This window comes from Marmota monax, unplaced genomic scaffold (assembly GCF_021218885.2).
Source record: "Marmota monax isolate L192 unplaced genomic scaffold, Marmota_monax_Labrador192_F-V1.1 WCK01_AAM20220418_F8-fsc00014, whole genome shotgun sequence".
Lineage (NCBI taxonomy): Eukaryota > Metazoa > Chordata > Mammalia > Rodentia > Sciuridae > Marmota > Marmota monax.
In genome coordinates, this window is record NW_026695222.1 from 19155681 (window position 1) to 19181834 (window position 26154).

General features: G+C 43.0%; 1 protein-coding gene across 2 annotated transcripts in view; it reads left to right on the plus strand.

Moving 5' to 3' along the window:
- The window catches only part of Dhx35 (DEAH-box helicase 35), a 72068-nt gene that overhangs the window by 31629 nt on the left and 14285 nt on the right, over positions 1–26154 (plus strand). For both annotated transcript variants that reach the window (XM_046433619.2, XM_058575430.1), the window contains exons 9-18: positions 3380–3492; positions 4327–4423; positions 5458–5616; positions 7431–7641; positions 11782–11906; positions 15431–15485; positions 18992–19087; positions 21467–21561; positions 23169–23246; positions 25483–25612. In XM_046433619.2, the coding sequence (XP_046289575.1) occupies positions 3380–3492; positions 4327–4423; positions 5458–5616; positions 7431–7641; positions 11782–11906; positions 15431–15485; positions 18992–19087; positions 21467–21561; positions 23169–23246; positions 25483–25612 (1159 nt within the window). The remainder of the gene's footprint in view (positions 1–3379; positions 3493–4326; positions 4424–5457; positions 5617–7430; positions 7642–11781; positions 11907–15430; positions 15486–18991; positions 19088–21466; positions 21562–23168; positions 23247–25482; positions 25613–26154) is intronic.

Consider the following 26154-nt stretch of genomic DNA (forward strand, 5'->3'; position numbering starts at 1 on the left):
GTCCGAAACAAGGTTTAGTTCTGGTGAAAAGTAGAACATCCAAGTCTTTTCCTAGAGTCATTGCTAATTAATAGTTAATAATTGCTCACAATTGCCTTTTATTGTCTCTTTACATAGAGATTTAAAAAAATAGCCACTGTTCTACAAATAGTAGTTGATACAGATGATTTCTTGGAAGTATTCTTTTTTTTTCAAATGGGAAGACAGAGGGTAGGAGATTTGTCATGCCTTGGTGTGCTATGCAGCAGAGCATGCTGGGACCTCAGCAACACTCAGCTGAGCCTGTGGTGAGCCAGGGTCACTTATTCCTTTGTGCCTTCCTCAACTGTGCATCAGTGCCTCCTTTGTGAGAGAGGATCTGTAGGGCTGAGGGGATCAGCAGGTGAGTCAGTCCATGCTGTGAGGCTGTGGGGTGAGTAGGTGTGGGTTCATGTGAGTGTGATGTGTAAGAGCGAGGGATGAGGAAGAGGATGTGAGGGGCAGAAAAGGGTAAGAGTGAAGAGCACCGCAGGAGTCAGGTAGGGAGTGGCTTAGGTAGCACTGTGATTTAGAGGTCCAGGGGTTCTTGGAACCCTTCTCTGGCCCCTGGCTGTAGGTGTCAGACAAATAACAAATTGCCCAGAAGGATTGGGCTGCTGATATGGTACCTGCTCTGGCTTCAGTCAGGGACTAGGGTGGCCTAGCCTGCAAATGAGGACACCAGTGGCTGCTATGGGGAGGCCAAGATAAGCGGAGTATAAGGGCCTGATCACATGGTTGCCTTGATGGGTTTAGCTGCTTTGTGAATGTGAGCTCAGTTAAGTGAACAGTTATATACATGACCAAAGACATGTATGACCAAGTATAATTACCAAGTTTTGGATTTTTTTCCCCCTAATACTGGGAATTGAACCTAAGGGTACTTTACTACTGAGCTACACCCCCAGCTCTTTTTATTTTGAGCCACTAAGTTGTTGGTCTCAGACTTGTGACCATCCTGCCTCACCCTCCCTAGTTGCTGAGATTACAGGTATGCACCACAGGGCCTGGCTCACTGCAAAGTATTTTTTAACCGTTGTATCATATGGTGTTGTTTTTATTTGTTTCTGTCACATGACAGGAAATATGGTTTCTGATAGTTCCCAAAGATTTTTTGTCACAGGTCCAACTACTTGGAGGAAGACTTAATTCCTCTCTTTTCAAATACCTGGAGAAGGAATTTGGGATTATCTGGGCTCAGGCTTCCACCTTGGATGACTGTGCATGGCTAGAGATTGTTGGCCAAGGGGTAGACATGACTGCTGGGAGTCCACTTGTGTGGATCAGGTAGGAGCAGCTACCAGGGAAGGAAGCCATGGTGAGCTAGAAGACAGCCCAGCAGATGTCCCATCATTTGCATTTCATTTCATAGATTGTCCTCTTCCTGATGTCTTGTTATATTTCTTATCATGTGTCTATGTCATTGTGGACCTGATTTAGAATCTTTTTCCAGTTGTGTTGAGCTCATTTCCAGTTGATTCTGCCTCAAGACTCATGCACTGTTGATACTGCATTTATTTGCTTTTATATGTATTTTGTATTTCTAAATAAAGATAAAGGATAAAGGTCTTCTCAGTACATGCTGAATTATTTCTCTTGAGAGATTAACCTTCCATCTTTACTCTTCAGCATCACATATTCCTTAGCAGCTAAGGTTAAGCCATCGTCTCCCATGATCTTCCTCCCTGATCAGCGTGACTTTCTGGAAATATTTGGCTCTGTCTACCAAACCTTTCTTATAATCTTTCTCCTGTAGCTTCTGAACCCTGCCATCTCCCCTCTTGTCTCCTCAGTAGCTTTCTCCTGGGCCTCTTTGATTGCTGTTCTTCCTCCTTAAGGCTGCCTGTTCCCGAGGCCCCTGATTTAGCCAACACTTTGTATTTGTGGCAATCCCATGCTCCTGTGTGCCAGCCTGAGCTATCCAGCAGCTAGCTGAGGATCAGCTAAACTCATAAACATGAAATTCTTGGATTTTCTGTCCCACTCCCTTGCTTGTGATCATAGTCATTCAGGCCCAAGACCGTCTTTGCTTTAGGAAGTTTTATTCCTGACTGAATAAGAAGAAATCCCATCCTTCTCCAGGACATAAACATGTCTGCACACACTCACAGGTTGTCAGGTCCTGCTTCGACATAATGCTTTGGACGCTTACCCAGAGCTTGTGCTTTCACTCTTCCTCTGAGCTATTTCAATAGCTGCCTTAATTAGTCTACTTGCCTCCCGGCTCTTATCCCTGCTGCCCACCTCTAAATGGCCACCAGAGTTCAGGATCCAGAGCACAGGTCTGATAACTTCCTCCCCGACCCTCACTGTCCTAGTCTTGCCTGTCAAGTGCAGTGCCCAGGCAGCAGGACTCAGGCCCCTTCAGAGGGATAACTATGATCCTCTTCCTTGGCTCATCTTAGGATTGGTTCTTTGCACATCTACCTTCCCTGGACTGCTTATTGTTTTGGGGCATGGAAGTCTTTTCACTTACTTCAATGTTCCTGCTCGGTGTATATCATAGGGGTGCAGGAGGCTAAAGTGACTTGGAGGGAATTCAGCCAACAGGAAACTAAAGGGTAGTACCCTGTGGAATTCTCTGTAGTGCACAGAATCCTTTTGTTGGCCTGAGGCACTTTTATGTCTATGCTTTCTCTTCCCAGACACCCCTAAAATTAATGGATAGCACCCCAGTATGTTGTTAAATCCTGGATTCTTTTAGCAATACTCTTCCAGGCCCATTCACTTTGTATTTGATTTCATTTACTAGTGCTGCTTCTGGGCTCCTTAGTTGTCAGGAGTGGGGATGGGCATGTTCTGTACACTAGAGAAGATAGAGAAATAATGAAGACAGGCCTTGCAATTACATCATCAGGCCTCAGGGAAACTGGACTATAGTTGGGGAATGGGAATGTCATTTAGATTCAAATAATGGCACCCTCAACCTACCTGGATGACTCTGTCTCCTCACCAGCTGGCACCAGCAGCCTGCATCTAGTGTTAACTCACCGCCTGTGTGGTCACTCAGTCATGTAGCTCTTCTTTCTCACTTTCCTTAGTATGTTGGGGGGACACTTACCAAGAGGGGATCTTGGTGGTATCTCCTGAAGTCATTGGCTAGAGCTTTTAATATCATTCTCTATGCCACAAGTTTGGCATCCTTTGGTAAAAAGTATCATTGAAACATGATTCCCCACATTTTCAATAAGAAAAGTGTTAATGTAAACATTATTTTGCAATACATTATCTGTATTATACACACACACCCCTAATCCCTACCTCCAGTCTCTGCCCTTTGCCAGTTTTATTTTCTTTCCATAAATACTGTGACCTTTTTGTTTTTTGAGAGAAGATGAAAAACTGATTTTTTTTTTTTTAGAAATTTCGGGATTTTTTTAATCAAAATGAAACCAGTGATCCAACCAGGGATACGTGTGTGATCCTTACAGTGGAAGGGCGAACATTTCCGGTGGATATCTTTTATCTACAAAGGTTTGATGATGTTTGACTTTTGATGATAGTGTTTAGAAACCTGGGCCTATAATGTGGAATGGCAGTGAACTGTGTCTGTTCGCAGCTGTAAGGGCAGTGAGGAGGAGCATGTTTTTGTTCAGGTCACTGCTGAATTGTTGACACTGTCATGCAAATTTGCATTAAGAGCAAGATGATGAAAGGCTGAAGGGAGAGGCTTGAGAGTTTTTCGAACTGGGGTTTACACGGATGCCTGTCAGTGAGGGTACTACGGTGATCTGGGTCCACTCTACATCCTTAGTAAGAAGGCCTGATTGACAATTTTGGGAGGATCCCCCCTTGAACAGAAAAGGAGCCATTGTAATTCTTGGTCCTAATTGGGCAAACTGACCAAGGGCCTGGCCTAATGAGTGTTAAGAGAGTTGTGAACTTGACTTCGGAGTTGCTGTAGCTGGAGAGCACATACATCTTAGCCTACCTGACCCATATGTGCTGCCCGTGGCTAGAAGGGAAAATGAGCCAGGGAGAGGGTGGGCTTCAGCTTTGGAGCCACAGCCCCAGGTTTTCCCTGGCCTGGCATCTTTGTACATTAAGACAACACATCTGTATGCATGTTGTATCAATTTTATTTGTTTGCAAGTATAGCTAAAAATCATAGCTTTTGTGTAATTATGGATTACACAAAAAAAAGTGCGTAAAAAAGAGTGAATGTTTGTTTTTATTTATCCACATACTAATTACTTGTTGGGCAGGCCCAAACTTACTTTCAGGAGGTTTTGTTGCCAGATTATAAGGTAATTGATCTATAATTAATGAGCATATTCTAGTGATGAGTTTATGTCAATGTCTTTTCAGTCCTGTTCCAGATTATATCAAATCAACTGTGGAAACTGTGGTAAAAATTCACCAGACAGAGGGAGATGGAGACATACTAGCCTTTCTTACTGGCCAGGTAATTCCATCAGGCCTGAGGAACAGACATGTTAAGGCAACACATGAATTAATGTAGAGCCCTGCTACTTTCCTGCTTAGCCATTTTTTTCGTGTTTCCCTTTTTTTGGCGGGGGGTGGTATTGGGGCTTGAGCCCAGGGGCACTACCACTGATGTGTAACTCCAGCCCTTTTTATGTTTTATTTTGAGACAATCTCACTAAGTTGCCCCAAGCTGGACTGGAACTTTCAATCTTTCTGCCTCAGCCTCTCAAATAGCTGGGATTGTAGGCCTGTATAATTGCACCTGACTCATTGTATTTTGCAGTTACTTAGCTTATAAAAAATTGTTGGGTTATCTATCAACTGGATTGTCAGGGAATCATTAGCTCTTCCCTGTTCTGTCTGCAGAGGGTTAAGTGTATGTTAAATGTATTAGCTGATTAGTTAGATAATTGAGTCAGTGGCTGTTTTGTTGGCCAGGATTTTATGTTAACATGTGCATCTTGCTGCATGCATGTTGCCACTGTGTGCCTTTTTTCTGGTGACACCTTTATAATTCATCCTGGAGTTGGTCAGTGGCTATCTTGCTGGAAAAACAACTGAATAAGTCCAAGTCCTCCCTCAAGGATGTAACACTATTCAGAACTACCCTCCAGCTCTGAACTTCTCCACTGCCAAACATTTTCTGCAGTTAGTAGTCTTTTCTGGGAAAAGCTCATGATTTTATAGGCCATAACTTGACCTTTGCACGGAAGGCTTTATTTTCTCAGTCCATAAAACTGAGTAAAATTGTCATTGTTTTAATTTATCGGGAATGTTCCTATACAGGTAGTTTAGTTTTAGTGATTAATATTATAGTTTCAAATTTTTACCCCTCTGGCACTGTTGTTCTAGCATTTGTTCAAATACCGTCCCAAGTAGAATGTGGTATCACCAAAATTCATGAATCTGACCAAAATTAAAATTCTGACTCCAACTTTCATTGTTTTTCAGTGTGATAAAATGACATGCTTCATGTTGATCTGTTTCTTTGGTGTGTGGTTCAATGTTTAGGAAGAGGTGGAAACTGTCGTGTCAATGCTGATCGAGCAGGCCCGGGCCCTCGCTCGCACTGGAATGAAGAAGCACCTCCGGGTTCTCCCCATGTATGCAGGTCTGCCTTCCTTTGAGCAAATGAAAGTGTTTGAAAGGGTCTCACGCAGTGTCAGAAAGGTGAGACTACCCTGATGACCAACGGTGTCTGCGACCATCTATAGTCATACTAGTACTTTGTCATATACTGCAAGGATTTTTCTTTTACATTGAAGTGAAACTTACTAAATAGGAAAATTTCTTTCGGAATTTTAGACCATGTTATAGTAAATAATGTGAAGATTTCTAAACGAGCTCCACAGAGGGTCACTCTGAAAGTAATTATTAGAGCAGGTGACTTCTCTTCACTTCTCTTCTGCCTGCCTGGTAATTCCCATGGGTAGGAATCTGCCTTGGCTTAAAGATCTGTCTTGTTGGCTTGTGGTCAGTTAGGAACAATAGATAAGTCACTACCAATAGTTTCTGAACCACTTGTTTTGAGTATCAGTTTACCTGTAGAGCCAAGCTTAAATCAATTAATTCAAGGAGTGGCTTGAAATTGGGTTGGGGAGGGTGTGGTGGGAAGCAGCATTGATTAGAGGGAGCTGGCCATCAGCCAGTGTGACTCCTGCTCCTCACCCACAGGGCTTTACAGTCCTTTGCCTTCCATTAGGTGAGGAATGCCCAGCAGGTGGTAGAGAACAAAGCTGGTGGGGTGGTGTGTGGAGGCCTTGCTGATCAGGCCACTTGGAACAGGGTGCCCAGCCTTTTGGCCTTTGAGAGGGAGCAACTGGAGTCGCCCAGGCAAACGCGGATAGCAGCCAACCAGCAGGAGGCTTGGATCCCCTGAGTTACTTGTGCACCTCAGGATAAGTTACTTAACATTAGTCTCAATATTTGTAGCTGTAAAACAAATAATAAAAACTTTGTGATAAATGGTTTTATAGTATAAAACTCTAATATATAAAAATGTTAGGAAGATTTTTTTATAAAGTGATTTTATAAAATGAAAAGTGCTTGAAAAAAGTTCCCAGTGTGATGATCTACATGTCCTCTGCTGCTTAAACCCTCCACTAGTTCCCAGTGTACTTGTAACAAATGAAAAAGTACCTCACTGGCCCAGAGATTGCACGTGACCTGGGCCCTGCCTCTGTCCCCAAGCTCATCCTGTACTTGCTCTGTGTTCTGGTCATATTGGTGGCTACTCCTTCCTTTGAACTGTAGCTTCTACTTGCATCTCTGTAGAGTTGGCTGCTTCCTGTTACTCAGGCCTCAGTCAAAGTCATCTTTCAGAGGGCTCTCCCTGGCCCTCCATTCCAAAGTAGCATGCCTTGTTAGTATAATATAAACGTTATGTACCCCAGCATGTTACACTGCTGGGTTGTGTTTTTTTTGTGTCATTTTTTGAAGTTCTCTTCTTGCTGTATTTCCATCCCAAACACCGTCACTAAACTGCTGGAGAAGTGGGGCCTTGATTATCTTGCCCATCATATATCCCCTGCATCTTGGATAGTGCCTGGTCAAGTGCAGACCCTCAGAAACTAGTTATAATGTGAGCAAATCAGTGAATATACCTGGATGAGACGGAGATTTACTTATGCTGTGTGAAAGAGAAAAACTAACGTTGATAGATACCATGTGCCCAGTATTAGGTTCTATCACTGGATATATGTATTGTTATTTAATCCCTCAGCAACCCCGGGGGACGTGGTAATTGTCATTATGTAAGTGAGGAACCAGCGCTCAGGAGGTCAAGGAGCTTCTCCAGGGACCCAGGATTCGGGAGGATTTCAGCCCAGGGCTCCCAACTCTGAAACTGCTGCTCTGTCTAGTATCTCAACTGCTTCACAGATCCTGATTTGAAATATCATTACATGTTTAGGATTTTTAAGTTTGTTTACAGTGAAAAGAATCAACGGCTTTCCTTCTTACTCTTCTTTCTGTGGGGGACTTAGGTGATAGTGGCCACCAATGTGGCAGAAACCTCCATTACAATCGGTGGCATTGTGTATGTGATCGACTGTGGCTTTGTGAAACTGCGGGCCTACAATCCCAGGACGGCTATAGAATGCTTGGTGGTGGTTCCTGTGTCCCAGGCGTCAGCCAACCAGCGCGCAGGACGCGGTGGGCGCAACCGCTCTGGAAAGTGTTACCGCCTTTATACAGGTTAGTGCGACTCCCCTTAAGGGTTTTTGACTCTCATAGTTAGCCTGGGCCTTGGATAACGTAGTAAATGTTTATCCCTGTGGCAGAACGCATGTAAAATCCAGTCCTCCCTGCCTGGACACCCTGTGATCTGGCCCCCGCCACCTTCCTCGCCCTAAGCATAGCGCTTCTTTACTCTTCCCCATTGGCTAAAGCTGGCCCAGCAAGTCACCGCCTGTTTTCCATCCCGTTCTAACTTAGGATTGGGGCCCAGGCCCTTCTGTGGCCATGTGACTCTATGGATTTTACGTCTCAGGTTCGGTCTTTCTCACCTTTCTCTTAACTTAATGTGCTTTTTTCTTATTCTGAGGTCCCTGAATCCTGTGGGACCTCACCTTGGTCCCATTCCATCTTGCAGAGCTAGGATGAAAGCTCTATCCAAGACCCGGTCACAGAATACAAATAGTTGGTAAACTCCTGCTCTATGCCCTGTACTGTGCTAGGCTGTGAGGGAGCAAAATTAAAATTCTGATCCAGACACCCCTGCCCTTAAGAGCTTTCTTCCCAGCTTGGAGACAGCTTTAACCAAAAAGATGTGTCTAGAGCTGCTCCTTCCCTTTCTACTCTTTGCTTTTGAGGGGAGTGGTACTGAGATCTTTTTCTTCTTCCCTTGTGCAGACTTGGCCAATCATTACTGAGTCCCTCCTCCTTCCCCTATCCCCTACTGTTGCTGCCCAGGTCTGAAGGTTGTAGCTTTGCCATTTATTGCTTCTCTTCCTTTCTGGTTCCTATCATCCTTATTCAGTTCTTGATGTCATTTTGTCTTTCCTTATTTTCTTTTTTGGTTTTGGGGATGGAACCCAGGGCCTTGAATGTGCTAGGCAAGTGTTCCACCCTGAGCTATACCCCGACCTTCTTTCTTTTAGCAAATGTTTACAGAGCCTCGGTTGCATGCTGGACATGGGGTTGAGGCTTGGGAATCTAGGGCTCGTGGAATTAGGCTTGTGGCCGCATGGTGGACAATCTGGTGGTGGAGACAGACCCACTAACAGATTAGCATGTTAAGGTGTGGTATGATTACTGTAGAGAATAGGGGCTCTTGGAAACAGAGAAGGGCTCGTGTTTTTTTTTTTGCTGGGGAACTGGAAAGTGCTTCACAACTAAGGTTGTGTTTGGACCTGACCTTATTGGAAACCAAGTATTTATCCAAGTAAATGGGAGGTCTTAGAAAAAAGATTTCAGCACTCCAGGCAAAGGGAATGGGATATATAAGTACTGGGAGGGGAGGAAGGGGATGTGGAGCATCACAGGCAAAACCGAGGCCAGAGAGGTACAGACAACCCCTGAAGGTGCTAAGAAAGCCTGATTGGAGTGGGCAAAGACCAGGATGAAAAGGCACCCTGAAATGCAGAGGAGGAGGAAGTTTCAAGAATGTATCTATATTTATATATAATCTTATATATTTTAAATTTTATTCAGGTGAAATTTACATAAGTCAGCCATTTTAGAGTGAACAGTATATGCAACCTCTCCTTTTGTTTAGTTTCAAAACATTTCCATCCCTCCAGTGGAAAACCCTTACTTAAGCAGTTTCTCCCCATTCTTCCTGGCCTCCTATCCCTGGCAATTGCCAATCTGTGTTCTGCTTCCATGGATTTATCTGGGATATTTCATATAAATACAGTCATACAATATGCGACCTTCATACAGCATGTGACCTTCATATAATACGTGATCTTCTGTGTCTGACTTCTTTAGTGCAATGTTTTCAAAGGCCGTTTACATTGTAGCATGTATGCCATTTGTCATTCCTTTTTATGATTGCATAATATTCCATTGTATGGAAAACCAACCATTTGTTTGTTTATTCATTCATCAGTTGGTAAACATTTGGGCTGTTTCCACCTTGGCTGTTTTGAGTAGTGCTGCTGTGAGATGCATGTACATGTACTTGAGAACTTGTTTTTAATTCTTTTGTTTTTTGCAGGGTGATATAGTAATTTCATGTTTAGTTTTTTAAGAACTCAGTTACTTCTTCCTCCCTCCTTCCTTCCTTCCTTCCTTCCTTCCTTCCTCCCTCCCTCCCTCCCTCCCTCCCTCCCTTCCTCCCTTCCTCCCTTCCTCCCTCCCTCCCTTCCTCCCTCCTCCCTGTTGGTGGTATTGGGTATCAAACCCAGGGATGTTCTTCCCTTTCTATTTTTTAGAGACAGGGTCTCACTGAGTTGCCTCGCTGGCCTGGAACTTGAGATCCTTCTGCTTCAGCCTCCTGAATTGCTGGGATCATAGGTGTGTGTCACCATGCCTGGCTCAAATTACTCTGAAAGAGTCATGGTCAGCACCCATCTCTTGTGCCAAAGAAATCATGTAATAGAGTGTGGACTAGAGGTATTCAGGTGGATTTAGGTGAAAGATCATCGAGTCCCTTTGCATGGCGTTTCAGTGGAAGTGGTGTTGGGGAGGGGCCACTGGGTAGTAACAAGTGCACAGTGTCCAGCGTTCAGGCTTCCAGAGTGTAGCTTTTAGGCAGCACACCTCTCACAGACCTTACAGTTTTCTGAACCTTCCAGAACTCTTCCTCAGCTTATCTCCTCTCACTCACCATCTGCATCTGCTCAACATGGCTTCTCAGCTGAACTGCACTCTTCTTGGATGTGCCCTCTGCTTCCTGCATCCGCTACTCAGACCTCGGATGCCTTTCCTTGGGCTTTTTCATTTTTGCCCAGCAAAACCTCTTTAGCCCCGAAGTCCCCTCAGTGGCAACTCCTTATGGGGCTCCTCTAGAGCCTTCTCTGGTGACCATTCTTTCCTCTTTCCCCAAGCCTCCGCTTCTCTTTGGAGGACCCCTTGATGGGACCTAATCTGTTCCTCCTTGCAGAGCAGTCGGTCTTGGTCCAGGCCCCTTCCTGTCACTGATGCTGTTCTAGGGGTTGGCCTGTGGCTTCTGGCCTAGGCGCCTCACCAGAGCTTGAGCACCACTGACCTCTGAGGATGCACCTGCTTCCTGTGAGCCGCCCCCGAGCAGGGCCGGCCTCTCATCTGATGATTGTTTTTCCCTTGCCAGAATAGTGTATTTGGGAAGTTTATTTCTCCTGCCAAAAAACTGTATCCAAGATGCTTTTGAAACTAGTATCTGCTTGGAACTTCTGCTGTTGCTCGGGATCCACAACTTCCTGGGTAGACCCATGCATATGGCAACTTATATCACCGTCCTTAGACTTTTGGTTGTCTGTCTTCTCAAGGAAAACCTTTTGTGCTATTTCTTCATATCACCTTTTGCTTCATTTTTTTTTTCCCCTAGTTCACTAAAGCTTTATGGTCTAAATGGAGGTTGGGCCACCGTGGTGTTTAAGAAGGGTGTACATCTGTTAAAATGTTGACTGATGTGGGAGGGTTTTGTGGGTGGAGCATTGTCTGTATATACACAAAAATAATTTAATCTCCTCTGCCTCTTTCCCTGTACCCTTTTGTCTAGTTTTTATAAAAGGCCTTCCTAAGTCTCTTCCTTCCCACTTCTTTTCCTGCCCCTCCTAGTGTAGGATATCTGTGCCACGAAGTACTTTTTCCTGCTTTAGGTCATCTTTTGTTGCTATGGGGCATGTAAGCATTCATTAATCTATTCATTAATCTATTTGGGTCAACATTGGATTCTGGGTGTGACATTGTGCTTTTTGCTTATTGATTTAAAAAATTAGATTTGGACAATTTTTACTTTTTATAAATTCAGTCATTTGTTGTATTCTGGATGCAGTTTTGGTGATCTATTTTAAAATCGCTCTTTGCTTATATGTGCAGTTCTTGCCTCCTTGACATTCTCTACCCAAGAGATGACGATAACTGGGTAACAATAGTGATTTCAGCAAATACTTGCTGCTTTGATATTTTTCTCAGAAAAAGCATTTGAAAAACAACATTCTAAAGTAAAAGGACAAATTTTTATAAAGGAGTATTGTTAGAATGTAGTATCTAAAGTTTTTTTTTTTTTTTTTTAAATAGAAGGGTCTTTTGTAAATATAAAAACCTTGCGTTACAAGGTCATGTGCATCTGGTCTCAGAATCCTGGAGATTCTTGATCAAGGTAGAAAAGGAAGTCTGTCCCTTTGGTATGTGATTGCATTTGGCTGTCACATTGGATCCCTGACTGTTCTGATTTACTATCCTCAGAGGAAGCCTTCGACAAGTTGCCTCAGTCTACTGTTCCTGAGATGCAGCGGAGCAATTTGGCCCCTGTCATCCTGCAGCTGAAAGCGCTAGGGATTGACAACGTCCTCAGGTTTCATTTCATGTCGGTAAGTCCGATCTTCTGTGTGGGGGGCTTTCAGGGGGATGTTGGCATGTTGTGAAGACCATGCCATCTTTCTTTTTCCCACTCAGCTTAAGTGTTGGGACTAATTTGGCTCAAGGTCCAAAGCAGGGTATGGGGGAGATGGTGAGACAAGCAGCCACACTTAGTTTGTTGGTAATTCCAGTTCTTGTCTGCTGGGGGAGAGAGACCAGTAAGTGGGTAAATTACAGAGCAATGTGCCTTGTGCTCTGAGAGACAAAGGAAGAACTCCCTGCCCCTTTAGTCCTGGGGTGAAATCTGAGACCTAAGCAGGGTTTTCCACCAGGTAAGGAAGGGTGAAGGGTCCAGGACAGTGGGTTCATGGATAGTCCTGCATGATCAAGAGTATTGCGACCGGGGAAGCCAAGAAGGTTTTGGAAGAATTGTAGGGAAGACCCTATGGCTGATTTTTGATTTCCTAAGCCAGGTTGCTGAGAATGCTGGGCCAAAGGTCCATAGTCTTTTGTGACTGTGGATACCTGGCCAGATGGCTGTACTGACATGGGCTCCAGCAGGCCTGGTATGTGGTACCCTGATCATGCTGGGTCATTGTCTAAATTTTAGAGTTTTGCTAATGTGATTGGAGAGAGGTAAAAAGGGAGGGAAGGGGAGGGAGGGAGAGGGAGACGGAGGTCATTATCTATACCACTAATTTTTTTTTTTTCTCATAGATTAAAAAAAAAATTATGGCCAGTTTTATGTCTTTTTTTCTTGGTAGTACTGGAATTGAACTTGGGGCCTTGACCATGCTAGGCAAGTGCTCTACCACTGAACTTTACCCTAGTCCTTTTAATTTTGAGACAGGTTCTCTCTAAGCTGCCCAGTTGGCTTGGAACTTTTGATCCTCCTGCCTCAGCCTACTTAGTAGCTGGGATTATAGACATGTGCCATTGAACCCAGCTAATCAGAATTTTTAAGTCATTTGTCTGCTAGGATTATGGAATTATTCAAGAGTTCATTAAAGACATCAACCTTTGTTTGTAACATTTCTTGCCAGTATTTTTTATTTGACTTTTTTTAAAAATGTGCAGTCATTCTAAATATAACCAAAACAAAACCTTCTGTCTTCATCCTCATGATTTCTACTAGGTTAGTTAGTAGACATTCATGAGTATTTTCCTAGAGGACTTCTGTGGTTGAGGACTCACATGTTCACTCATTTGTTCCATCCTGGCTATCATGGTTTATGGTGTGACAAGTCTGGATTTTGGATAACAAAAAAACTGCAAAAAAAAAAAAAAAACCCAACAAATCCCAGCTCCTCAAAGAAGCTATTGTGTGCTCACCGTAAGCACAGAATAAATGTTCCCTTGACTACTGCTGTATAGGATAAGATACTTACTATAAAGAAAAGATGAACAGTGTATGCAAATATAACCTTAGGAAAAGTCCCATATCTAAGATTAAAGGAAAACATAATGGCAGAAATGACTTATCAGTGTCTTAAGAAATACCAAGAGTTTTCAAAATGCATTCATTTTGAATAAATCAAATATCCAATAAAGGATAAGTTAAGGGGAGGAAGCAGCACAAATTATAAATTGACATAAAGACATGTTCTCCTCCACGGAAGATGTAGTTACAAAGCCCGATTTTACACTAATTAAATGATCAACTATTAAGAAAAATGATGAAATCCAGAGCTAACAACAATTTGGCAGAGTCAATGCCCTGTGTATTGCTGATGGTTTTATGTTCTGTTTTGGTCCTTGGGAGGTACTTTCTGACAATATTTTATGAACCACGGAAATGCCTGCTATTTTTTCCCATGGAAGTTTCTCCTGAGAAAGTAATTTGAAAGAAGAAAAAAATGCTTACATAGATGATAATGTTTTTAGCACTATTTTATATCAAAATTTAAAAGTATAGATAATGAAATCATAATAAAACTTTTGGATGATTGAAAAATAAAAACACACATACAGATTTATTTTTATTCATTCCTTTCTGGCTGCATTCTCCTGAAACTGTGTTTTTACAGTGGCAATCACAGGATACATGTAATTTTATATGTTTAGGAATGTTAATTAGAAAAATGAAAAACGAGAAGCACTCATTTGCCCAGAAATGGGAAAACTGACTTCTTGATGGAGTATGACCAAAATGCCTATTAGGCAGCTATCCCAAGTAGTTAGTGGGGCGTCTTGTGGGTATAAGAAACAAGGAAAACATGAGAAAAACAAACAAATTATACATGCACAGTAATTCCAAATATATTAAAACTGTGGTTGCTGTGATCCCAAATCAGATGAAGTCCTAGAGGAGTACCATGAATGTTCATTTAGATGAAAATACTTTTGAAATGATTTTTGTGGGGTCTGGGGAGTAAGTTTTTTTGATTGATGGTAAGTGATTTGAAATAGGGTCAGAATTGAAAGGAGTCAAGAGAACCTTGTTTCTGTAATTGTTCAGAGCCTGGATCAGAGCTTCGCTATTCCTATTAATATAACCTCAGTATTAACGATCCCTAGAAGGTTTAAGCTCCTACATTTGTGAACTGTGCATTTTGCCTCTTTGAAGAAAGAGATGTCATAGGATGAGGAGAGGCAGTGGGCCAGTTACATGATTTGCTCCCAGTGGTCTGTGGAGTGCCCTCTTTGCAGTTTGGTCCACACCTTTGTGGTTTGTGCACCTGAGCTTTTAGGAGTTTGACTTTGGCAAACAAAGTGGATGAGGTAAAATGGAAAACATGAAACCTGAACTTAGCTTCTGACTTTGCCACAAACTGCCTGTGTGACCTTGTTCAAATGTCTTCCACTTTCCTCATCTGTAACATTGAGCTTAAACAATGTGATGCTTAAAATACATTTGTTATCTGAATGCATCTAGAAGAAAAGCCATGCAGTTTGAAAAGCAGTATAATTTTATTACCTGACTTATTCAAAACCACATAATTTGGAGAGAAGAAATAATGGCACTTTGTAGGTGCTCAGTAAAGATTTGCAGAGGACAGAAGGAGGTTAGGATCTAGAGAATCAGGCTGAGAGTCACACCGTCAGCTCTGCTTAACTGTTGATCATCCAGCATTCCCGTTTGTTATCAGAAATGCAAATTCAACAAATGTTTTTAACCCTCCATGGGCTTTGCCTCTGGGTGATGCAAAAATAAATCGTCTATGAGCACTGCTGTATCCTGGGGCTCCCAGGAGAATGTCAAGACTGTGAAGTAAACAGTAGCAATGTCTGAGGAGTATTTAGGGAAAACGAAGAGGTAGTTTAAGTTAGGGACCATCACCTCGGGGAAGGGAAGCGGGGGAAGGGCTGCCAGGGGAATTGTTTAATCAAGCTGAGCCTTAAAGGCCAAGCAGTACCGAGGGTGCCAGGAAGGCTGGAAGGACATTCAAGGGGCACCAGCAGCAGGAACAGAAGCACGGAGCCTGGGAGGAATGGGACATGCTAGAGGGAAAGTGGATTTGAATAGGAAATGCTCACATCTTTCTGTTCCTTGCCCAGAGAAATTAATTCAGGAGGACTTTTATGTGTTTTACAGCCCCCTCCAGCACAGTCGATGGTTCAAGCTTTGGAGTTACTCTATGCTCTGGGAGGTATGCCTCTTTCTCTCTTACGTGTGTTCCCCCAGGATGGAGTCTGTTGCAGTCACTCTGGCACTCCTAGTATCTTCAGGAACGGGGTGGATCCTCTTCATTTGTGTTATCTTTTTCATGACACTCTACTGAAATAGAAGTTGGGATCATAATTAGATTATGACAGTTTATAAAGCATTCTAGTACATAGCAGCTAGGTGACTATCACTAGGGCCACACTCCTCAGAGACATCAGAGATGAGTGATTCTCTAGCAGAGGGCAGAGGGTACCTCCTCGGAACTTTTCTTCCTGCCCCTACCTCATCCTGAAAGCTGTGGCTCAGTGTTTCTTTCCTCATATTCCTGTACTTTGTTCCTGGAGTTTCCTTGGGGAACGGGGAGATCACCAGTCAGGGGAATTGTTTGGGAAGGAAATAGTCTGTTACAGAGGAGCCTCTATTTGCTTATCTGAGAACGTTGTTTTGTACCTGAAGATGGAGAAAAATCATAACTTGAACTCATCTTCAGGAAGTACTGACTTGCTCTGAAGGGTGCCCCACATGGCTGCCATCCAGTTTGGTTATTAAATTTTAGTGGGTTTTTTCCCCCCTCAGGTATATTTTCATGTTTCTTTTTTTAAAAAATGACTTTATTGAGGTGTGATTTACATACCATACATTTCAGTCATTTACAGTGTATGAATCAGTAGCTTTTGATATACTCAAAGGGTAGTGCATTCTTCACCACAGTCTAATTTTAAAATGCTTTCGTAACTCAGAAAAGAAACCTTATATCCATTAGCACATAGTCTCCATTTCCATTACTCCCCTGTCCCAGGCAACTACTAATTTATCTCTCTAGATTTGCATATTCTGGACATTTTACATCAATGGAATCATATATGAGGTCTTTTATGATTGGCTTCTTTCATTCAGTATGTTTCTAAGGCTCATCCATGTTGTAGGATATATCAGTCCTTCATTCATTTTTATTGCTGAATAGTATTCCATTGTATGGATAAGCCATGTAAAATTTTTATCCATTTATTAGCTGATAGACATTTATGTTGTTTCCTCTTTTTGGCTAGTATGAATAATAATGCTTTGCACATTAACATACAGATTTTTTCAGGGTGTGGTACTGGGGATTGAACTCAGGGGCACTCAGCCACTGAGCCACATCCCCAGCCCTATTTTGTAATTTATTTAGAGACAGGGTTTTGCTGAGTTGCTTAACACCTTGCTTTTGCTGAGGCTGGCTTTGAACTCACCATCCTCCAGGCTCAGCCTCTGGAGCTGCTGGGATTATAGGCGTGTACTACTGCTCCTGGCAGGCCTACAGATTTTTGCTGGGCATTCTCCCAACTATGTGTGAGAGTCCAGTTTTTCCATATTGCCAGTACTTGTTACCCTTTGTCTTTTGTATCATAGCTTTCCTAATGGGTAGGGAATGGTATCTAGTGGTTTTGTTTTGCATTTCCCTTCTGACTCATGATATTGAGTATTTTTTTATTTGCTTATTTGCCATTTGTATACAATGTGTCTCATCCCATAGGTATCCCTGGGGCATTGATTCTAGGACCCCCTCTGATGCCAATATCTATGGATACTCCAGTCTTATGTGAAGTGATGCAGTGTTTGCATATGACCTGTGCGCACTCTCCAGTGTATTTCACATCCTCTGTAGGTTCTCATAATACCTAACACAATGTGAATGCTCTGTATACTTGTTCTACAGTATTTTTTAGGGATTAATGGTAAGAAAAAAAAATCTATATATGATTTGTATAGATGTAATTTTTTTCTTAAATATTTATGAACCATTGTTGATCAAATCCAAGAATGTGGAACCCGCAAATATAAACGGCTAACTGTATTTTTTTTTTTTTGAGAAAGGTTCAAATTCTGTGCTCATTTTTGCTTGGGTTATTGTCTTTTTATTACTGAGTTGGAGGAGCTCTTTATGTATTCCGGGCACAGATTTCTTATATGGTATGTGAATTGTAACTCCTTTCCCCATTTCTGTGTGTTGGCTGTTCATTTACTTGATGGTATCGTTTTGTAATACAGAAGTTTTAGGTTTTTGTGTAGGTCGATTTATCTGTTTTTTCTTGTGTCACTTGTTCTTTTGGTGTCATGTCTAAGAAAATATTGCCTTGGGGCTGGAGATACAACTCAGTGGTAGAGCAAGTGTTTGGCTTGGCTTGTGTGAGGTCCTGACTTTGTTCCTGGGGAAGAACAAAGACAAAAAGTAAACTTTGCCTAACCCCTGGTCATTACTCCTAGGTTTTCTTTAAAGAGTTTTATGGTTTTTGGCTCTTACATTTAGGTCTGTGATCCATTTTGGTTAATTTTTGTTTGGGGTGTGATAGGGGTCCATTTTCATTCCATATTTATAATACCGCTCTGAGGAAATAGCCAATTACTGGTTAAAAAGCTCTCCATTGATTTAAAAATCTTCAGCTTGGCCCACAGAAGATCAGCCTCGAGTGACTGTGTGCTGGAATGGGTTTCCAAAGCAAGGTTATCTTTAATGCAGATGCCAGACCATTAATGATATGGGTATTTTTCATTTGGTTTGATTTTCCTCCAAACAGAACAAATTTTCCTATTTCTTCACTGCTCCAAATTAGCTGGCAAAGGTTGAGGGAAACCCCCATCTTAATTTAGTTTCACCTTTAAAAAGATGATTATATTGAAACAGAAGAGAAATGACCTTTTCTGTTTTACTCTGAGCTCTTGTAAGGTTTATTTTACTCGGTAGTCTACATCTTGGTGGTCTCGGGAATCCATACCTGGATATTGGCGAGTGGAAGAGAGGCATGGAGGAAAGGGGAGGAATTGAAGGAATATGCCCGGGGCAGTTGGGTAAACAGGCCTGAGCTGGCGCCAGAGGGGTCCGGGCTAGCATTCAGATGCAGAGTTGCTGTAACAGTTGCTCTCCTGGTCTGAGAGGAGCAGGGGCACAGCATGCCATCCTGGCACATCTGTGGCCTGGCCTGGCCTGGATGTGGAAGGCAGCCCAGAAGGTGACTGAGGAGAGCAGTGAAGGAGCTGGTGGTACCCAGGAGAGCAGGGGTCACGGGAGCTAGCAGGAGGCCAGGCTGAGGTCAGCAGAGGCAAAGGCTGTGGAGAGTGGGAGGAGAGGGCCTCGGTGTGTCTGGGTGGCCTGGCTGCGGGGCTGCTAAAGAGCCCCTCTGGGAGGCAGCAGGAGTGGAGGGAGGCTGCTGTGGGTTGAGGAGAGAGTGAGAGCAAGAGGTCGTTGCAGGGCCATTTTCTTTATAAATAAAGTCCTTGAATAGAAGTCATTATAAGCAGCAGTTTTTTAAAAACTGGGGATTTAGGAACTCCATGGAGATCTTTTCTTCTTTTGATAGAACAGCACTCTGCTGTCAGACTGAATAGTGCAAGAGTCATCTATTGGGTACCATTTTTAGCATTCATCATTTTTTATTCTCTCAACAAGTGTGCATCTCCCAACACAAGGGTACATGCTTTCTGCTATCTTTTGTTCTCTTCTTTTGGCAGGTCTAGACAAAGACTGTCGTTTAACTGAACCACTTGGCCTGAGAATAGCAGAGTTTCCTTTGAATCCCATGTTCGCCAAAATGCTGCTTGAGTCAGGTGGGTAGACCCCGACAACTTATGTTGATTTTATTTTGATTGTCAGAGGAGTTGTTTCCCTAAATTCTGTGCACCCTGAGGAAGAGCGTCCAGTGGTGGTTAGACAGCATCAACAATAAGGAAGAGATAATTTGCCACTTTAACCATTTTCAGGTATGTAGTTCTGAGACGCTGGGTACGTTCACATTAGTATGCAGCCGTCAGCACCAGCCATTTGTGGACTTTCTTCTGTCCTCCCCTCTGAATCTTTACCCATTAACACTAACTCCTGTTCTACTTCTTGTTTCTGAGGATTCAGCTCCTCTAGGAATCTCACACAAATAGAACTATATAGTGTCTAGCTTATTTTGTTTAACATTATATCTTTAAAGGATCCTCCATGCCATAGCATGTTTCAGAATTTTCTACATACAAGTTTCCATTGTATGTATATACCACATTTTGAGTATTTGTTCATCTGTTGGTGAACATTCAGGATTCTTCTATCTTTTGGATGTAGTGAATGATGCCGCAGTAACCACGGATGTGCAATTGTATCTTTGAATCTGTGTGTTCACTTCTTTTGGGTGGATACCCAAATGTGAATTATCAGGTCATATGATCATTCTGTTAAGTTTCTTTAAAAAGAGTATTTGTTTTTAATAAATAGATAATAATTGTATATATTCATGGGGTACGATGTGACGTTTTGATCTATGTATGTATGTGTGTGTGTGTGTGTGTGTGTGTGTGTGTGTGGACAGTAGAAAGAGTTGGCCAGGCTTATTAGCATATCATATTAGCATTACCTTACCAACTCATCATTTTTCTATGGTGATAATGTTGAAAGTCTATCATTTTAGTAAATTTGAACCATACATTATGTTATTATTAACTGTGGTCACAATGCAGTGCAACAGATCACTTAAACTTACCCTCTCTTACCCAAAACTTTGTGTCCTTTGATCAACGTCTCCCTTTCCCCTACTCCCCCTTTTCTCTCCAGCAACTATTTCTGCTCATTGTTTTTATGAGATTGACTTTTTCAGATTCCACACATAAGTACAATTCTATAGTGTTTGTCATTCTGTGCCTGGCTTATTTGACTTAGCATGTTGTACTCCATTTCCGTTCATATTGTCTTTAAATGACAGAATTTCCTTCATTTTTAAAGGCTGTATGCTATTCAGTCGTGTATATAGCATAGTTTCTTTATCTATTTACCCACTGATGGACATTTAAATTGCTTTCATATTTTGGCTGATGTGAATGTTGCTGTAATGAACATGGGAGTGAAGAGTTCTCTTCTACATGCCAATTTCAGTCTTTGGGGTATATACCTAGTCGTGGGATTGCTGGATCATATGGCAATTCTAATTCTAGTTTCTTTAGGAACTTCCTACTATTTCCTAGAATGGCTGTACGCAGATTTATTTTTTGAGGAATTGTCGTACTATTTATCACAGTGGCTGTACCATTTGCCTTCCTAACAACAGCAGTACACAGGCTTCCAGTTTCTCTGCTACTTTCAGATTTTTGTGAGGACATAAGTTCTAGTGTAAAGGTCAAACCTCGAGAACTATTTAGGTAGAGACCAGAATCATCTAGAGAGTATAGGTTGTCCCTCCCTGCCTGGAAAGGTAATATGAACTTTTTCTTTTTTTTGTCTAATTTGTTTATGAAGGTGTAATTCATTTCAACCCACATGGTGAGAGCTGGGAAACGAGTTGCCATGGTTGGCCTTATACAGAAGCAGGTTCTAAGCCTGGCATTGTGTGCATCAGGCGGGAAGCTGCGGGCAGGTGGGGCGGGCAGTGTGGTTTGGTCTGTCTAGTACCCTAGAGGGTTGGTTGCTGCAGATTCTGTTCCAGGAGCCACAGAGTAGCCCAGGGTGCTGTCCTGGTCTAGTTTTGCCTTGGGCTTCCCAGGTGAGATGAGCCCTTGTGAGCACTTCTGAGAGGCCACCACCTTACAGAAGGGCCTAGGAGCAGAGAAGCAGCACGAGGGCTACAGCCCACACCTGCAGTTCCCCTTGCCCCCCTCACCCCACTTGCCCCCCAGGCTGAAGCCAGGTTTCCAGGTGTCCGAGTAAGAGAGCAAGGAGTGGGTATGGAGCTGAGCTGACAGGGCCAGTCTGGACCCACCTTGACGGGTGGCGAAGCCCTCACTCACTGTCACAGCTGCCGAGTAACAGAGCAGATTTTTTTCTAAGAATCTCTCGAGGCTGGGCCTCATTCCACTTGGCAGGGTGAAGTATTTATTTAAGTTTGTACATGTTTATACTCAGAAAATTAGACCATATAAAATATTGTCTCATTTTACAGTATGTATGGAAAAATGTATTTTATGCCTTGTGGACACATTAGATGTTGGCAATCAAACGTGCTTTTTGTCTTACAGGAAATTTTGGCTGTTCTCAGGAAATTCTAAGCATTGCAGCCATGATGCAGATCCAGAATGTCTTTGTGATCCCCTCAAACCAGAAGTCTCAGGCAGTAAGTCCAACGTCCCCTGCACTGTTCGCCTTATTCTCGTTCACTAGGGGTGTTTGTTGTTAAAACTCACGCAGAAGCTGCTGAAGACGGAGCTGTGCCGAGGTTGCTGGCTCACATTTTGAGTGTTTACCGTGTGCCTGACATTGTGTTTAAGCATTTTATGTGCACAGTCTCATTTTATTTTCACCATAAACCTCAGTGGTGGATATTATTATCATCTTTCAAAGATACAGGCACAGAAAGGTTAGGTAACTCCTTCATGGTTGCACAGCTGGGATTGGCGGTGTTGGCTTTCAAGGTCTACAGCCCCAGACCTCACCACTGCACTGCTGACTATTAGTTCCCATCAAGGAAATTGTCATCCAGGCTGCTCTGGCAGAATCCTTAGTAGGCACATTAGTGACATAATCAGTCAGGTGCCTGTGCCAAGCAGGCTGATTCTAGGTGCTGCACTGTCAGGGTGGTGCCGCAGGTGGGCATGTGAAGCTAAAATCCAGCCACCAAGACCTGCCTAGGGCACAGGCAGTAGTGCTGAGCGAGTGAGCCCTGGAAAGCCTGGAGGGAAAGCACTGGGCTGCACTCAGCTGGCCAAGGGGAGGTGTCCCCTGGAGGCCACTCAGGTGCACTTGGAGTCCGCTTCCTGGGGAGAGCAGCCACCTTGCACAGGGGGAGGGTCTGGTGTGCAGCGAGGACACCTGTTTCACCCTCCCTGACAGCGGTTTGTCTGTACACTACTGTACCCTTCCTGCCTTTGTGCCCAGATGGTAATGTCCTTTTTCTCAGGTTGTTTGTCCATTTATGAACTTTCGTGACAGTCCTGCCTCAGGGTGGACAAACTCACTTTCAAAAGGAGAAAACTGCATAGCAGGCCACTGCCACTTCTTGCCATCCAGAGACTGCGTGTTTTTTGCTCACTTACTTCATTTGTTGTCCTTCTCACCACTGTTTATTCACTGTTGTATTCCAGGTGCTTAGCACAGGGCCTGGCCTCTAGTAGGTACTTGATGGAAATCTCTTAATGAATGGGAGGAAGGAGGGGAGAAAGGGAGGAAGGTGAGTGATTATGTGACATTTGCTTCAAGGATGAAGTTCTGGAGCTAAGGTGTGCATTAGTGTACTGCCCCTGGGGAACGAATCGCACTGTCCAGGTCTTACAAAAAGAATTCAGGGATGGGCTCTGAAAGGATGTGCATCAGTGGCGGCCTAGGCTATGGAGTGTCCGCCATGTGCCAGCCAGCCAGGCAGCCCACCCCCTGCCTCCTGGAGCCTGGGAAGAGTGTTTCTGAAAGAAGAGTCCTGCAGGACCAAGGAGAAGAGAGACGAGAACGCTCACATGCATCCTCCTCCTATTCTAGGCACTTTATTGAAAATTATCTTAACCCACAGCAACCTTGATGGAAGGGTTTAATTCTTTGATTTTACAGATAAGGAAATTGAGGCTGAGAAAGGTGCATAACCAAGCTGAGGGCTTTCAGGTGTGGCACAGCTAGGATGGTGTGAGCCAGGCCTTTCTGAATCTGCAGCCACATGCTGTTTGTTGCACAGTGTCACCCCCAGTAGGGAGGCCCGCAGGAGGCAGCGTCTCAACGGAGCTTTGTTCTTTCCAGATGCGGGTGCACCGAAAATTTGCTGTGGAAGAGGGCGATCACCTCACCATGCTCAATGTGTATGAAGCGTTTATCAAAGTAAGCAGACCTCCGCCAGGGGGAACCACATACACCCACCACTCGGGGTGACCCAGGAGCAAGGATCCCAGACATTAGTGCAGAGGAGTGGCCAACAGTCCCCTCTATTTTCCTATTAGATTTCTTGCCAGTGGGTTGGGCGTCCTGCCTGAGGTTCTGGGATGTATTGGTGGAAAGAGCTCGGGATGGCTTGGTGCTTTCCCTCACCCCAGTATGCTGTGCACTACAGCAGTGAAGACCCAGTCTCCTGCTCTGCCTGTCTCACGGAAGGCAGCATTAGATTTTCTGCCAGATGAGTGAGGCTGAGAGCAACTAGAGCCTTGGGTTGAATCTTCTCAGCTGCCGTGAGAAAACCTTTAGGTAAAGATTTATCTGTGTATATCCTCACATCCTACGTACCGTTTGGCAATAGGCATTTTTTTTTATTGGTTGTTCAAAACATTACAAAGCTCTTGATATATCATATTTCATACATTTGATTCAAGTGGGTTATGAACTCCCATTTTTACCCCGTATACAGATTGCAGAATCACATCGGTTACACATCCACGTTTTTACATATTGCCATACTAGTGTCTATTCTGCTGCCTTTCCTATCCTCTACTATCCCCCCTCCCCTTCCCTCCCATCTTCTCTCTCTACCCCATCTACTGTAATTCATTTCTCTCCCTTGATTTTTTTTTCCCTTTCCCCTCACATCCTCTTATATGTAATTTTGTATAACAGTGAGGGTCTCCTTCCATTTCCATGCAATTTCCCTTCTCTCTCCCTTTCCCTCCCACCTCTCATCCCTGTTTAATGTTAATCTTTTTCTCATGCTCTTCCTCCCTGCTCTGTTTTTAGTTGCTCTCCTTATATCAAAGAAGACATTTGGCATTTGTTTTTTAGGGATTGGCTAGCTTCACTTAGCATAATCTGCTCTAATGCCATCCATTTCCCTGCAAATTCCATGATTTTGTCATTTTTTAGTGCTGAGTAATACTCCATTGTGTATAAATGCCACTTTTTTTAATCCATTCATCTATTGAAGGGCATCTAGGTTGGTTCCACAGTCTAGCTATTGTGAATTGTGCTGCTATGAACATCGATGTAGCAGTATCCCTATAGTACACTCTTTTAAGGTCTTCAGGGAATAGTCCTAGAAGGGCAATAGCTGGGTCAAATGGTGGTTCCATTCCCAGCTTTCCCAGGAGTCTCCATACTGCTTTCCAAATTGGCCACACCAATTTAGCAATAGGCATTTTTAAGTTTATTTTCAATGTTCTACACAATGAAGAGTATGGCTTAAATATGGCTTAAAGTTCTCTCTAAAAATTGTTCAAAAGAATGACCTAAAGTTGAAGAAAATGATGAAATAAGTGACTTCATATAAAGGAAAGGGAATAATATTTCACATTTTTTATTATTTGTTTCTTAAATACTTTCTTAGAAGAGGAGAAGTAACCAAATTTTTATTTTACCAGCGATTTGAGGAAGATCATTCAGTTAATGAATGATTTTCAGGGAAAAAACTCTATTGAGACTTAAAAATTAAAACTAGTTAAAATTTGTTTGTATGAGTACAATGGACCATCTCCAATTTGAAGCTTTTTCTAGCAGTAGAATATGGATATAGGTGGACATTGCATTATTCTTTGGTTGCTTTTTTGGAAAATCTTCTATGAATTAAATTTTTTGTTTTAATTTAAAACTCTTTTCTGCCTAGCTTAGAACATAATTTTAGAGAAACATTCCCCACAGCAAAAATTTAGTCTGAGGCATGATCACCTTTAAGAATGTAGAAGATAATTAAGCACTATTGATGGAAAATTCATACTTTAGGGACAAATAATTCTAGTTTGCAGATCATTTCTGCATTGATAAGTGTCATATCACTTGCCTGTTGTTTAGTAAAATGATAAACTGAAACCTGCCAAAGAAAAGTTGCCGTGCAAAGGACACAGGAAGCAGTTCCTTCTGGTAGTTCTGCCTCACACAGGTGCAGGTAGCTCTGCTTGTCCCTCAGCTGTCATTTGCTCTGTAGTATGGAGAGTGAGGTCACAGAGCAGTCACATGTGACGTGGTCGTCAGCATCTGTTTGGAGAGATGGGACAAAAGGAAAGGCCAGTTATGATCTGAAGATCTTGTCTCGTTGCACGAGCAAATGGTGAAAGAGGAAATAGTCATCTCGCAGTGCTGCCCGGGTGTGGGCATTCCTGTGCTTTCCTAACGTTCCTCTGTCTGGCTTGTTCTGTAGCACAATAAGAACTCCCAGTGGTGCCAGGAACATTTCCTGAATTACAAGGGTCTTGTCAGAGCTGCGACCGTGAGAGAACAGTTGAAAAAGCTTCTTGTCAAGTTTCAGGTGCCCAAGAAGTCTAGCGAAGGTGAGAATGAGCTGCCCCGGGCATTAGCTATGGCAGTTGGGGACTTGCCCTTTTCGCTCTGTTAGCTGGAGTCTTAGACTTCCCCTGCTGGCCTGGTGGGAGGCAGCACTGTGCTGGGACTGACACTGGTTTCATGTTTTTTAAATAAATTACCTGCATCCATGAAAAGCTCAGTGTTAAGTTGCTTATCTTCCCCAAGGAGGTCCATTTTTATTTCTGAGGGTTGGTCCCACAAAAACAAATGTATAGGTTATGACAACACATTAACAGCAGCTTGTCTGTAGTCCCAGCAACTGGGGAGGCCCAGGCAGGAGGATTGAAGGTTTGACACCAGCCCCAACAATTTAGTGAGACCCTTCTCAAAATAAAAAGCAAAAAGGACTTGGAATGTAAAGTGGTAAAGAATCTCTGGGTTCAATCCCTAGTAACCACTCCCTAGTAACCACTCCCCCCCCCCCAAATCATTAACATTCACCTTATTATACATCATATAATTAATATAATCATGTAGTTATTTTAAGAATGAACACTATTGGTGGGGG